General features: G+C 54.6%; 1 protein-coding gene across 3 annotated transcripts in view; it reads left to right on the forward strand.

Annotated features, from left to right (window-relative positions):
- Window positions 1–13,380, forward strand: part of MAP2K3 (mitogen-activated protein kinase kinase 3) — a 35,451-nt gene that overhangs the window by 8,576 nt on the left and 13,495 nt on the right. For 2 of the 3 annotated variants that reach the window (XM_030002243.1, XM_030002245.1), the window contains exons 2-3: window positions 11,903–11,935; window positions 12,353–12,422. In XM_030002243.1, the coding sequence (XP_029858103.1) occupies window positions 11,903–11,935; window positions 12,353–12,422 (103 nt within the window). Of the gene's footprint in view, window positions 1–6,337; window positions 6,664–11,902; window positions 11,936–12,352; window positions 12,423–13,380 lie in introns of those variants that run through there. The other variant, XM_030002244.2, reaches the window with a different exon arrangement.

A 13,380-nucleotide genomic window follows, 5' to 3' on the forward strand; every position in this document is an offset into this window, starting at 1 on the left:
ATGTTCTTATTTAAATGGAAATGGTTCTTGCAAGGCCTAAGCGTGCCCCACGAGAAGCTGCAGGCTGAGCTGCACTGAGTCACAGCCTGCGCGCTCTTGAGCCGGGACGTGAGCCGGATGCGTTGGGACTGGCCTGTCTGCGGAGACCGCTGGCTTCCTGGGACAGGGTGACGGCTTTTTGATCCGCCTTTACTAGGAAAAGCCTGCAATGCTTACTTCCTCCGAACGCTGGAAAAATTGCAGTGCGGTAGCTGGATTCGAGAGAGGTAGGCGAGGAGTGAAAGAAGTGCGGGGGGAATGAAGCCCACCCAAAGGGAAGCAGCGCGGCGAGGCTGTGCCCTTCTTGCTGGCGGCCACGTTGGGACCACGGTGGCGAAACTCTGCCGAGCCGTGGGCACGTCGCCCGCGGAGCCCCTGCCTTTCCCAGGCACAAATCAGAGCTGCCCTGTGGGTACTGGGCAAATCCACCACAAAATAGGTGTTTTCCCCAAGCAGAGCTGTTGCAGCCTCAGATAAGAGCCCGCAGGGGGGGAGGCGGGAGGGGATGGTGCAGGGTGATGCTGGGCGGTGGGGCTGGCAGCAGCTTTCAGCATGCTGGTGGTCCAGCCTTTAATTGGGGGGGGTGGGATTTTTAAGCTTTGCAGCAGGGAATTTGGAGGAGCAAAGGAGAAATGTTTGCAGGTGATTTCTGCAAAACTTGGTGCTTAGCAAGTATGTGGTGCTTCTCTTATCTATTTATTTATCTATCTATCTATCTTTTATGAGATAGATATATATATCTTTAACTTCCTAGACCAAAGGAGAAATGTTTGCAGGTGATTTCTGCAAAACTTGGTGCTTAGCAAGTATGTGGTGCTTCTCTTACCTATTTATTTATCTATCTTTTATGAGATAGATATATATATATCTTTAACTTCCTAGACCAAAGGAGAAATGTTTGGAGGTGGTTTCTGCAAAACTTGGTGCTTAGCAAGTATGTGGTGCTTCTCTTATCTATCTGTCTATCTATCTTTTGTAAGATAGATAGATATATCTTTAACTTCCTAGACCAGTGAGCAGCAGGAGCTGATCTCATGGACCAGCTGGACGTGGGACTTGTTCTGGGAATGTGGATGTAGTCTGTCCTCTGGGGCAGAGGAACAGCGATGGGAGAGCAAGAGGTATGCGGTGCGGGTCGGAGGGATGGTGTGGTTAATGCCAGGAAAAGAGGCTGCAGGTCTGGCTCGCTGTGGCTGAGCTCTCCTGGGGGTCTCAGGAGCCAGCGCTCTCCTTGCTACATCAGCCCTTACTCCCAACCCCGTTGCAAGCAGGTTACGGGGACCGAACGGGTCACCTGCCACCTCTCTTGACTTGGGAGCATCGTTAGCAGGTTAAGACTGATGCTTTTTGGCTGGGCACTGAGGTTTGAGTGCCGTAACAGGCTTTACATGGAGATAAGGCTGAGTGGTGGCCTGAGGGGAATTGGACAGTCTCCGTATTTTGTGGCTGCTCTCAGCCTAGAGTTTTCCTTTGCCGCATCTGAGCCTGGGGAGGCATCCCGGCTCCCCCCTCACCTCATGATGGGATGGATTTTTTTCTCTCAGAAAAACTGAGTGGAGAAACTAGGGACTTCAACTGGCTGTGTCTGCTTTGCACCGTCTCTCTGGTGTGATGAGCCCTTTGCGTTTGCGTCTTCTACCTGGTAACCCTGAGCAGGGAGGGGAGAGGGTGAGAGAGGCAGGGAAGAGGGATGACACTGAAGATGCCCCCAAAAAAGCAAAGAATTGGTGTGGGTCAGCAGGAGACATAGGGGAGTGTACCGCAGCACTCGCCTGCTGCTTTCCATAAGCCACCGGATCGGCACCCTGCTCCAAAAGAAATAATCAAAGGTTTTCCCCGCTCCTCCACCCTGGAGATGCGATGCTGGATCACCACCGGAGATCAGAGGTTTTTCTGAAGATGCACAGGCTTTGTCCGCCCGAGCTGCGGTGGCATCCCAGGGTCAGGGAAGCGTTCCAGGTCCCAGAGGGTAACGTCACTGTGTACCACCGGAGCAGCCGCCTGCCCCCTTCTCCGGCGCAGATGCTGGTCTCGAGAAAGTCCTGCCTGAAGTCTCTGGGCCAGGAAAGCACCTGGGTCGGTCTCTTGTTTCTGCCCCTCTCCTGGAGCAGGCAACTGCGGACATTGAGGCCTTCCTTGGTTTTTTTCCCCTCCATAAATTCCGTTTTCAGAGCGGGTGCCTGCTCTGTCTTACATCATTTGCGGAGATGAAATCACTCTATCCCTGCCCAAAAGAAATTGGAGGGAGGATGGTGGAAAGCTAGTATTTTTTTATTATTATTATTTTTTTTAAAGAATTGCATTAGAAGCAGAGAGGGAATACTTTTGCTGTCTTGCCAAGTTTACAGATTTTTGGGAGCACCTGGAAGTACTTGAATTGCACGAATTTGGATAGAAAAAGGAGTGTCTATTGACTCTGGAGTTGAGTTACAGCTGACAATTAAAAAGTCAAATGACTCTTTTCCTTTCCTACTAACTAACCGTGTGCCTCCTGTCAAGCTGATCTATTCCAAAAATGGTTTGAGTTTTTTCTCCCACCAGGAAACTGTCACCAGCTGGTCACATCAATTCCAAACAGCTTTTATTTTTTCATGGCTTTGCCTATGGGCTGAGAAATCAAAGGGAGGAGCGTTGCTCGGGGGAGAGCTGGGTACCTGCTGGCAGGGAGATAGGCACAGGTGACGGGTGTTCTGCCTCTTCCTTTTTCTCTGTTTTTGGGTTTTGGTTTTTTTTTTTTTTTTTTTTTTTTTAGCATGCTCTTTGCTTTTCTCTGAGCACCGTCTCCTTTGCCTTCTCCTAACAATTAAGGCGTTGGGGCTGGGATTGCTTCCAGACCTTTGTCTCATGGCAGCACGCCAGCGTCTGCAGCTGAGTGGGACCAGCATGGGCTGCGCTGACGAGATGGCTCGTGGCCGCGGGTTTCACGCTGGCCACGCACGCTGCGGGCTGGCCGGACCTGTGTGCCGCCCAGCTCTGTAGTTCCTGATGAGCTGTGGGTTGGGTTAATTAATTACCCATCCCAAGCATTTTCCCACCGCCCCCCAGCCTACCCTCAGTGGGTGCACACTGGCATTGCGCTGCAGCTAAGCTTTGAGGAGGTGTGACCTCTGCTACTGCTTTTTTGGGGGGAGAAAATCCAGTTGGAGCAATGGATGCAAAGGAGGCAGTGTCCAGCCCTGTGGCACCGCTCCCAGAGGATGCTCTGCCCGCACCCCGGCTCGGTGCCTGCTCCAAAGAGATGCCCCTGTGACCGTAACCACCTTTGCACCAGGGTTTTGCACAAGCTCTGGTGCAAAGCAGCACAACTCTTGGCGCGTACGTAGTGTGTCCTATAATGACATAGTGCAAATGCCAGCTAGCCGGTGTTTTTCAGCTTTGTAAAGTCAGTCTGGTCTCCGCTCACGTGTGGTTTCTTGGAGGGGAGCCTGTGTGCTCCATCGTCACGGGGCTGCAGGATAGCAAGCTGCCACGGGGGAACAAAACACAAAATCAGACTTTTTTTTCCAGCCCTTGGGGTTATGCAGGTAACCTAAAAATATAACTGGAACGTAACTGGGCGGTGACATCCTCCCGGAGCTGCCGGCAGAGCCGGCGCGGCTCGTGGCGGCGTTATCTGGCCGGTGCATGGAGGCCGGGTGTGGTGGCAAGACCCAGAGGTGTCGGCGCGAATGTCGGCTTCTGGCTGTCAGTAGCTTTGGCTAACGTGCCTGTCCCCAAATCCCTTGCTGGGTACCAGGAGGTTCGTACCCTTCTCCCTTGCATCGGTTTCGCCCAGCGCCGGCGGCACCGTCGGTGTGACATCCCGCTCCGCCGGAGGAGATGAGTCCTGTGCGGTGATTGATCGTCCCCAAGTACCGTCCGAGGGGATGAGAAAGATGACCCTGTTCCCTTTCCGATTGGATTCGGTTCAAAGGTTTTGCTTAAAAATAGAGCTGCTGCAGAGTTTCCAGGCTGCGGGTCCCGTGCATGGCTCGGGCACGTGGGGCTTTCCCATGGGACATGCCCCTCGTACGTGGAAAGGCGAGTGCATCCTGGGCTTGGGGCAGTGGCTGCATTAACGGCCTTGACCAGGGAAACTGCTGCAATTCCCGGTCGGATGGCGAGGTGCAGCGGGCATTGGGCAGCGTGGCGCTGGGACAGCACGGCCGGCTGGTGCGTGGACTTTTCCCTGATCGGAGAGAAAGCGGTATCCCGTGAAAATCACCCCCTGCCCAGGCAGCAACTCTTCTTTCGGGGCAGGCGAAGCCATTAATTTTTTGCTTAATCCCAAACGCTCCTATAAAAAGCTCCTTGCCGACCCTAAATGGGGCATTCCTCTTTTGCCGCTCATGGCAAAGTGGCTCTTCCCCCGTCCCCGGCTGCGATGGTGACCCAGCCTGAACCAAACTGGCCCTGGGAGACGCTGCCGGTCTGCAGGGGAAGGGTTGGGAGAGGGGCACGGTGTTGGCAGGGCACTGTTTGAGCTCATTGCTGTTTTTAAGGGTGTGCTCTTCCACTTATTCGAGCCAGCCTGCTGGCAGGAGGCTGCTGGGAGCGACGGGAGCCATCCTTGTCCCTGGCTCTCTCCCGGCATACCTGGACCTGCAGCGAGTGCCTTGACTTCTCCCCGTGCCAGGATTTGCTCCCCCGGCTTCCCTCGGCTGTCGCGGGGTGACGTCCCAGCACCGAGGCGTGGGAAGGCTTCGTTAACACCAGCGGAACACCCGATGCCTTTTGTTCCTCTGGGATTACCTGTAGCATATAAAGGGCCAGATGATTAATGGCAAATGGTGTGCGTCTTTCAAGGCTGGGCAATTCCTACCGCGTCAGCAAACTTTTGAAAGGGCTGCCAAGGGTGAGACTTGAAAGGATGCTTGGGTTGGTTTTGTTTTGTTTTGTTTTTCTTTTGTTTTGTTTGTTTTTTGTTTGTTTGTTTTTTTAAGATGCTTTTGAGATGTAGGGAAGCTCTGCTTTACACCACCCCTGGTCCTTGGGCACTGAAACCCACCAGGACTAATTCAAAGGAAATCGTGTTTCCCATCCCACCTGCTGGGTTAGGGACTTTCTGCTCCAAAGCAGCACTGATTTTTGTGGGTGTCTGTAAAGATCCCTGGAGCATCTTATGTCTGGGTCAGGGAATTAGCCATCAAGCCAGAGAGTTAATGACAGAAGGACAACGCAGCATCGTTCTCCCCAGGAGTGCCGGGGATGGGTGCTGGTGGCTCTCTGTGCCATCTGTGATAGCAGCTCCTGCATCAGCATCCTTTATGTGCTGATGATCTGTGCCTGAAACTATACCCTGGGAGTGGAAATGTGCCTGAGAAAATATCTTCCGCAGTCCTTCTGGGGCTTATATAAACACTATTTAAAATTAGAGTCACTCATTATGTTGGTATGTGCATTTACCTTGACCTCTGACTTTTCTGCCTGCAAATGTGTATGGCCTGGCACAGCCTACAAGTTAGGGAATAGCTCAGGAGCAAACTGGAGGCATGTTTTTTCTGTAGTTTAAGGTAAAGAAGCTGGTACAGTATCTCCCCTCCGGGCTGACAGAGAAATCAAAAACAAAACTGCAGCCTGTCAAAGCTGAGTCTGGCTTTGATCAGGAATGTCAGCGCTGGCTTCTGCCAGGCTGGTTTTGAGGGAAAGGGGAAGAGCAGCGATACTTTTCCATGGCTTTTCTTGCACGTGTTTGCAGAGAAATGAAGGATTATTTTTTTTCCACGCCGTCGTCTCTCTCCCTTGCCATTTACCAGCCAAATCCGTGCAACGATTTATATTTTGCCACCAGAGATGCTGTCTCGGTTGTCACCCTGGAATAGCCGCTAAGCTCCGTACCGGTATTGTCATGGAACAATATTTCTACTATTTGTTGTGGTAATAGTTGTTAGTGGCAAAGCAATTAGCATGTCACCTGCAGCAGAAAGAAATGTGACCTCTTTCTATCCCGGCACCCCCTCGGTGCCCAAACCGGCGAGCGTGGGCTTCCCTCTGCCCCAATGACCGGCTGATGCCGGGGGGTGGCGGGACTGTCCTGGAGCAAGGCTCGCTCCGGTGGGATGCTTGGGGAGGGGGATGGAGGAGGCAGGAGCGGGCTCTGCCTCTCTGCCTGCGGGCTGGGTTTGAATGATTTAATTTGTCGGAAGAAAACGCGTCCCACTGGGATGCACTGTAGCAATCCAGTGCTTCAATGGCTCCCGGAGCTGGAGCTGGCTCCCCCCCAGTTTCCTGTTGACGTCATCTGCTATTTCGCTGCTGCAGTTTTTACAACTGTTGAGCTTTCAAGGGTAATCGGAGCTGAGACCGGCCAACCTCGGCAGCTGCCGATGAGGGAACGCGGCTCTACCTTCCCCGTCTCCCCCAGCTCGCCTTCGCCGCTGCCGGCCTCGCGGACCCCCGGGAGCCAGGGACGCCGGGCGAGGAGAGCCGCGTGAAGCCGGCGAGCGCTTCGGGCCATGCATTCCCACCGAAAATAACCATCGGTGCTTGCGAGAAGTGCTGTGTGCTGGATCCTGTGGGATCTTTTTATTTTTGTATTTTTTTTTTTTTCCCCCCCTCCCTCCTCCAGTCCGCCCCCATCCCACTCTTCTGCCAGGCGTGCGGGCGCTGTTCTTCATTTCTGGGAAACCATGGACAAGAAGCAAGGTAGATGTTGCAATTTCCAAAACACGTGGTGGGGGAGAGTGAAGGGCTGATTCTGGTACTAAAAGGGACCGTGTAACTTTTTTGGGTCAATCCGCGTGGTTTTACTTCTTTCCTCTTGCTTGGGCGGGGGGTCGGTGTTTGCAGCTGGGGATCTATTTTTAAAGCACTGGAAACTTGCATGTTTTTTGGGGGGTTGAAACACTGGCATCTTAATTGTAAAAAAAATAAAATCTAGCATGGCTAAAGGAAAATATTCAGAGGGTAAAGCTAGCTCCTGGCTCCGGTCTTGGTTGCATTCCTGGGACACAGGGTTTTCCAGCAGCTCGTGCGTGGTCGTCCCCTGCTAAAAAGCCTGTTGCATTGGAAAGGCGGGTGCCCACGGCAGTCAGGAGCTCTGATTCAGTGCAGGCTGACAGGTTGTTTTGGGGCTGCAAGGGGCTTTTTCTGAAGCGTGGTTTTTTCCTCCTCCTCGCTTGCTTTTTTTGCAGAAGTGGCGAGCGCGGGGCGGCGATGACCCGTCGGAGCCCCTCTCTGCAGTGGGACCTCGGCGGGCCGATGAGTGACGGCTTTCGGCAGGTTGAGGGCCCTTTTTCCACTTCCACAGATAGCTTTTTCCACTCTCAACGGTGGAAAATAGCACAAAGTGTGCCTGTGAGGAGCTGGCTCTTGTGACCAAAGCAACCAAATTCCCCTCTCTGCTTTGCACCCTGCCTCTAATTTCTTTCTTTCTTTTTTTTTTTTCTTGATGCTTTTTTGTTCCAGCTCTTTCTTTGCAGCAGGGCTGGGATCCACCCTCCAGCCTTCTGCCCCCATCCATGGCATTCGACTCTCCTCCTCGGACCGAGGAGAACCGGGATGCATCCGAAACATTTTCCCCAGCACTAACAAAGTGGCGCGGCTCTGGAAGCAGCCAGCCGTCCCCAGGATTTCACCTGGGGCTGGAACCAGAGCCTTGGGGAGGCAGCGGAGAGGTTTAATTTCAAAGGTCGGCTCAGGCAAATAGTTTTATTTACAGTTCTTTAGATTGTCCTGTTTGTTTCTCTCCGCCTACGCCGGGAGAGGTGCAGCTTAATAGAACTGAAATTGGTGGTGGCAAAGATGAGGATTCTGATGTTGAATTAAGCAGTTCCAGGAAATGTCTGTGTCAGTTCTTAGCTGGTGGAGGCTATAGCATGAGAAAAAAATTGTTAGGCTTTTTTTTTTTTTTTTTTTTTCTTTAGGAGGAAATGGTTCCTTTCTTAGCATAAAGGATGCAGTTACGTGCCTGCAGCATCACGTGGGTTACAATCTTGTCTGCACCAGGAACTTCTGTCAGCTAATTTTCCCCTGCCCGGGTGCAAGGCGCCGTGCCGCGTGCCCCCACGGCCGGCAGCCCCTTCCGCTGCCTGGAGCGCCGCGCCGGCAGCGCCCAGCCGTTTTGGGTGCCCAGGGTTGGCAGCAGAACCCTGGGGCTTGCAGGGGTAGCCGGGACATGTCACTGACGTGACACCTTGTCCCGCTGCTGCCTTTTTGCCCACGTGGAGGGATCTCTAGCGAGGAGCTGCGTCGCTCTGTGCTTGCAGCCGCCCCTCCTGCAAGAGCCCAGTGCCCTGGGAAACTAGCGTGTTTCTAGGATTTTTGGGGTGATGTAAACTGTTCTTCATGTTATAGCAATTCCTCTTGCACCAACTCTGCCGGGATCCCAAACGCGGGACGGACGGTGCTGAGGCCTCGCCGGTGAGAAGGAGCTGACAGCAGCTGCCTGCGGGGGCTAAAAGCAAATGCTGCCCTGGGATGTACTCGGGACAGAAGGGCTTGAATTGCAAGGTCTTGTCATGCCCATCCCACTGCCTTTTTGTTCATCCCATTTTATTTTTCTCCCCACCCCCAGTCCTTCCTCCACCCTCATTCACCCTGAAACAAGTGCGTGGGCTTTTCCTGGGGGGCTGCAGAGCCTCAGGAACAAGGTCACCTCCCGGAGGTGACACATCCAGCTCTGGGGCTTGCAGCAGGCAGCCCAGCAGCCACGGGGTGCTTGGGGGGGGCAATTGCTGGGCTGTGCCCCCATCTGCTGCACTGGGGCTCTGCCTGCCCCAAGCTGGCTGTGCAGAGCTTCAGGGTGGGACTGCTCATCTCTTTTTTTTTTTTTTTTTTTTTTTTTTTTTTTCTTTTTTTTCTCTTTTTTTTTCCGGGCTGTGCTCAAGGGGAAGTGGTGCCTGCCCCACTCCATCTCTGCCCAGCCAGACCCACACTGCTGCTGCAAGCAGTGGGAAAAGCTTGCAGCAAGAAGCGGGAGTTCGGGTCAGCCTAGAGGGTGGTGGAAAACTCATGGCAAATATTGGGAGAGCCGTAACAGGCGAATCCAATCTCTGCCTCAGCTCCCCTGGCTGCAGGGCAGCATCGCGGGTGATTTTATTCCTGCAAGCAAGGGCTGAGCTGGGTTTTCCGCTGGCGTAGGTGGCCCAGCCAGAGCCTGGGAGTGGTGGCAGAATACCTCCGGTTTAAATTGTGCTTTTTCAGATTGGAGCTAGGAAATACTTTTCGCGGCTAGGCAGGACGGGGTGGGAAGGGGATCGTTGCTGACCCAGGCGGTATGATGCTGGGAAGTCAAGGGCAGCAATTTGGGGGTACAGGGAAGTGGGGTGATGTGCAGGGCCCCTGTTATAGCAGAGTTCATAGGGGATGGCCAATGCGCAGAGGCAATAAATGACCCTCCTGTACTGTGCAGGGGGTTTGTAATGGGGAATCTCCGTGTCCCTTGCTGCCCCTCTAACCCGTGCTTGCAAATCCTCCTCCCTGCGAACTCGGGCTCCACCGAACAACGCTCCCTATTGATTCCCGACCCCAGACTGGGTGCTCCCAGCTCCTTCTGGCCTGGCTTTTGCAGCCAGGGCTAAGGAAGGGCTGACGCCGCAGCCTGCGGGACGCCTGGCTCCGGGAGCGTGTGGACCCTGCTCCTGCCCCGTGAGTCACCGCGCTGCGGCCGGCGCTGCCAGGGGAGCCGGCGGCACAGAAGGCGCTTTGTGCCGGCTGTGTGGGGTTACTATGGCAATTGGGGAGAAGGAGAGCAAACAGATTAAACAAAATACCAGCCGGAATGGGGGGCATTTCAGGGCTTCGTGTAAAGGTCTGGCTGGTAGCTGCTATGGGGGGGCTGCGTGCAAACCGCTGTCTGCATTTCGGAGCAGGTCATGGAGGAGAAATGCTTGGTGCGAAGCTCCCGGTCAGCAGCGAGCTAAATCTGTCCCCCGGGATGGGATGGGATGGGATGGGATGGGATGGGATGGGATGGGATGTGTGAGCTCCCCGACCTGCCTGGGTGCAGAAGGACATTGGGGACCCCAGCTTTTAGGTTCTGTGGTCGGCCCCCCATGCTGAATAGCGAGAGGCTGTGTGTGGGAAGGGGAGGCATTTCTGAACCCATGGATGGCATCTTTCCTTTGGCTCTGTTTTGCGTTTGCTTTCGTCGTTGCTCAACCAGGTATTTTGCAAAGTGTCATCAGCGGGCATGCTGGGCTATCGATAGTCCCCCTTGCAGCCCTGCTAGATGGGCGATGGGGAAGGAAACTTTGCAGGCTCATGAAGTAGAAGCCGTGATTGCTGTGACATGGTCAGGTCTCCAAAGATAGTTTCCAGCCAAGCAGGACTGGTTTGGGGCGGAGCGGCTTGCTGGCTGGTTTCATTGAGCTGGAAGTTCACATTGCTCCCATAGCTCACGGAAACTGTGCTGGTCCCTTATGGGCCAGCTCTGATGCAGGAAAGGTGGCAGATAAGATGGGGATATGGACTGATCCGTGCTGATTCCCTCAGCAGGGAGGGATGCTGCTGGTCCAGCAGTTGGGACCTTTGCAGTATCTTGCAGACCAGCTTTCACCTGCAGCCTCGGTGAGGTTTGTGTTTGGGGGAGGACGGGACTGGAAAAGTGGGTTTCAGGCACCCGTCTGAGCTGAGGCATCTGGAGCTGGGGGGGGGGGGCAGACACAGGGATGGGGACAGGAGCTGTCTGTGCTGGGAATATGCTGGACAGGTATTGTCCTTCTGTCTCGCTGCTGCTGCAGGAGCTCTCACACGGTGCTGTGTCTCCTGCTGAAATCCCAGCTCCTCGCCTCTCCCCTCCTTTCCCCGGCGGCCTTTGGAGTGCTGGACTTTGTCCGCACGCCTGTTCCCAGGAGCCAGGCAGGTAGGAGCTGTTTTTGAAGGGCTGGCCAAGGCCACGCTGAGCCATCCGCTCCCAGCCCGGTGCCTGGAGCACACCTCGCTCTTTGTGCTTTTTAATGCATCTTCCAGGTCCATGCAGCCAGAAGCGCCTTTAACTGCAAAGCACAGCTGCCCCCTCGTCTCTCGGGGGGGGGGGGGGATCAGGACTTCGGTGCTCTCAGCTGTATCACTTCAGCCCCCATCCCAGCCCCTCCGTGGTCTATTTATTTTCCCAGCGAGTCGGGGTAGGTGGGTGAGCTGTTTGCCGATGGGGGAACGGCTGAGGCTTTGCTGAGCAGCCGGGGGTCCGTGGCACAACAGGGAGCTGATTCTCAGCCCTGCGCAGGTCTCCTGTGCCCATTGCTGTCCCCTGGACCCCCACGCTGGTTCTCTCTTATCCCTGTGGTTTCATCTGCAAGTGTTTGGCCTGCCCTGGACCTGTCTGGACCCCGTTTCCCTCTGCGGTAGCGGGTTATGTTATCTCAGTGCCGTTTGGAGTTGGGGAGGAGCGGGAAGAGAGCATCCTCTCGCCGGTCACTCCTGATGGGATCGTGCCTTGTCTGGCGGGGTCTCGGCCTCTGCAAGCCTGGGTTTGTGGCCAGTTTGCTACTGGCTCTTATAGTCAGCTCCTGTCTGGTTTTGCCCTGGTTTCCCTTCGTTGGGTGTGGAGTGTCCCCTCTCCTGCTGGGAGTGACTCCTTGGTTTTTTCTTGTGGTCTGGTGGCCGTCACCCTCCGTGCCAGATCTGACCCACGCTACAGAACGGCTCTGGCTCTTCCCAAGAAAGCCTGGATGGGGGCTGAGGGGCTGTGGGGGCAAGGAGGAGCCGGACAGGGAGCGTTTTTCGGGAACCCTGTGCATCACTAATGGCGTGGGGACCTCTTGTGGCTGGAGAAATGGGGATCGGGCCAGCCTTGGCTGGGCTCCGGCAGCCCAGTCTGCCTGCAGCGTAGCTGGGATATTGCTCTCCCCGGGCCGTGCGTGGGACCGTGAGGGATGCGGGGTTGGTACCTGGTGGGTCTGGAGCATGAAGGCTGAGCTGGTGTCTCCCTTCTCTCTTTCAGATTCCAAAGGATCCTTGGAGCCGCACAAACCAGGTAAGCGCCCAGCAGAAATCACGGTTTTAACCCGTCTCCTGAATGTCAGCAATTAAAATCCCCAAAGAGAGAGGACTGTTAATGGCCATGAGGGGTAAAGAGCACTTTTGGGGTGTCTGAGGAGCACTGCAAGGCAGTGCTTGGCTGCAAGACTTGGAAAATGCTGTCTGTCAGTGCAATCCTGGGTATTTCTGCAGGCAAGCGCTCAACAGGGACATCGAGACCCACTTGTGCTTCTGGCTATTGCCTGAAATTTTGGGCAAATGGTCATGAGCTCTGTGACCTTCTTGTCTTGCTGTAGCTGCAGTGTAGGGGATCCAGGCCCTGCCTCCCCTACCTGGTTGCTGCAGGCAAGAAGATGCATGAAGGAAGAAAAGTAAAAATGCCAGTTGCTCATGTGTGCATCTTCTCTTCCAGTGAAAAGCAAGAAGAAACGGGAACTGAGGATAACATGTGTCCCCATCAAACAGCCCGTTGCCAACACAACGTAAGTGTCTCTGTTGCTTAAAGTCAGCCGGCGATTCTCTGGAGCTGGATGTTGAATCAACGCTGTGTCAAGGGGATTGCCCATGTAGACTTTACAGAATCAGGATAGTTAATTTTTTCTCTTAAGCTCTGGCTTCTGGGTGATGAGAAGGAATTACACACGTATGCACATGTGCACGCACACACATACACAGCGTGTGTCTCTCTGGGAGGTGCCTGTTTGACTTGAAATGACTGAAAGGCAAAGGCTAGGAGACTGCTGGGAGACTTCAGTCTTCCTGCCATGGCTGTGCCAGTGCCAAAGGGCAAAGGCGTGGTGGAGAGAGCAAATCTGCCCAAGGGAAGAAGAGGGAAAGGTTTTGAATGCAGGGGAAGAGAAGAGGTGATGGCAGCTGGACCATGGCAGGAGCAGGGGGATGAGGGTTGGGGGATGCCCTGCCACGCAGAGCATCCTCCCCCTGACCTGTGCGTCAGGGCTAGTTTGAGTTGTTCGCAGCTCCGCGCCTTGGTGCGAGGAGGACATGGATGTCTTGCGTTGCTGTGCCGCACACCGCTCGGTGCCGGGGGCCGGTGCCCAGCTATATCTCAGGGCACCGTAATTTCTCTCTGCCCCGTTTGTTTTGTGCAGCTGATGCTTGTTATGCTGTGGAGGAGAGCCCAGGGTAGTGGCACTTGGTTTGACAAAGAGCAGACGGCTTAAATTCCTCTTCCATGGTGCTCTTCCAAAACACCTTGGGCTGCTGCATCTCCACCACTGAGCCTTGTTTGCTCCAGAAACCCTTTCTAAAGACCCTCCCAGCTCCAGGAAAGCCGTGAAATCCCCGAAGAGGAAATAACACTACCAAAACCCCAGGTAGATAGGGCAGATCTGCTGGAGGGGGAGCCAGGGGAACTCCCCTGTTAATGCTGTGCAGCCTAGCATGCACACGCCGAGCCCTGCATGCAACAGCCACCTCCTT

Source organism: Aquila chrysaetos, chromosome 25 (assembly GCF_900496995.4).
Source record: "Aquila chrysaetos chrysaetos chromosome 25, bAquChr1.4, whole genome shotgun sequence".
Taxonomy (NCBI): domain Eukaryota; kingdom Metazoa; phylum Chordata; class Aves; order Accipitriformes; family Accipitridae; genus Aquila; species Aquila chrysaetos.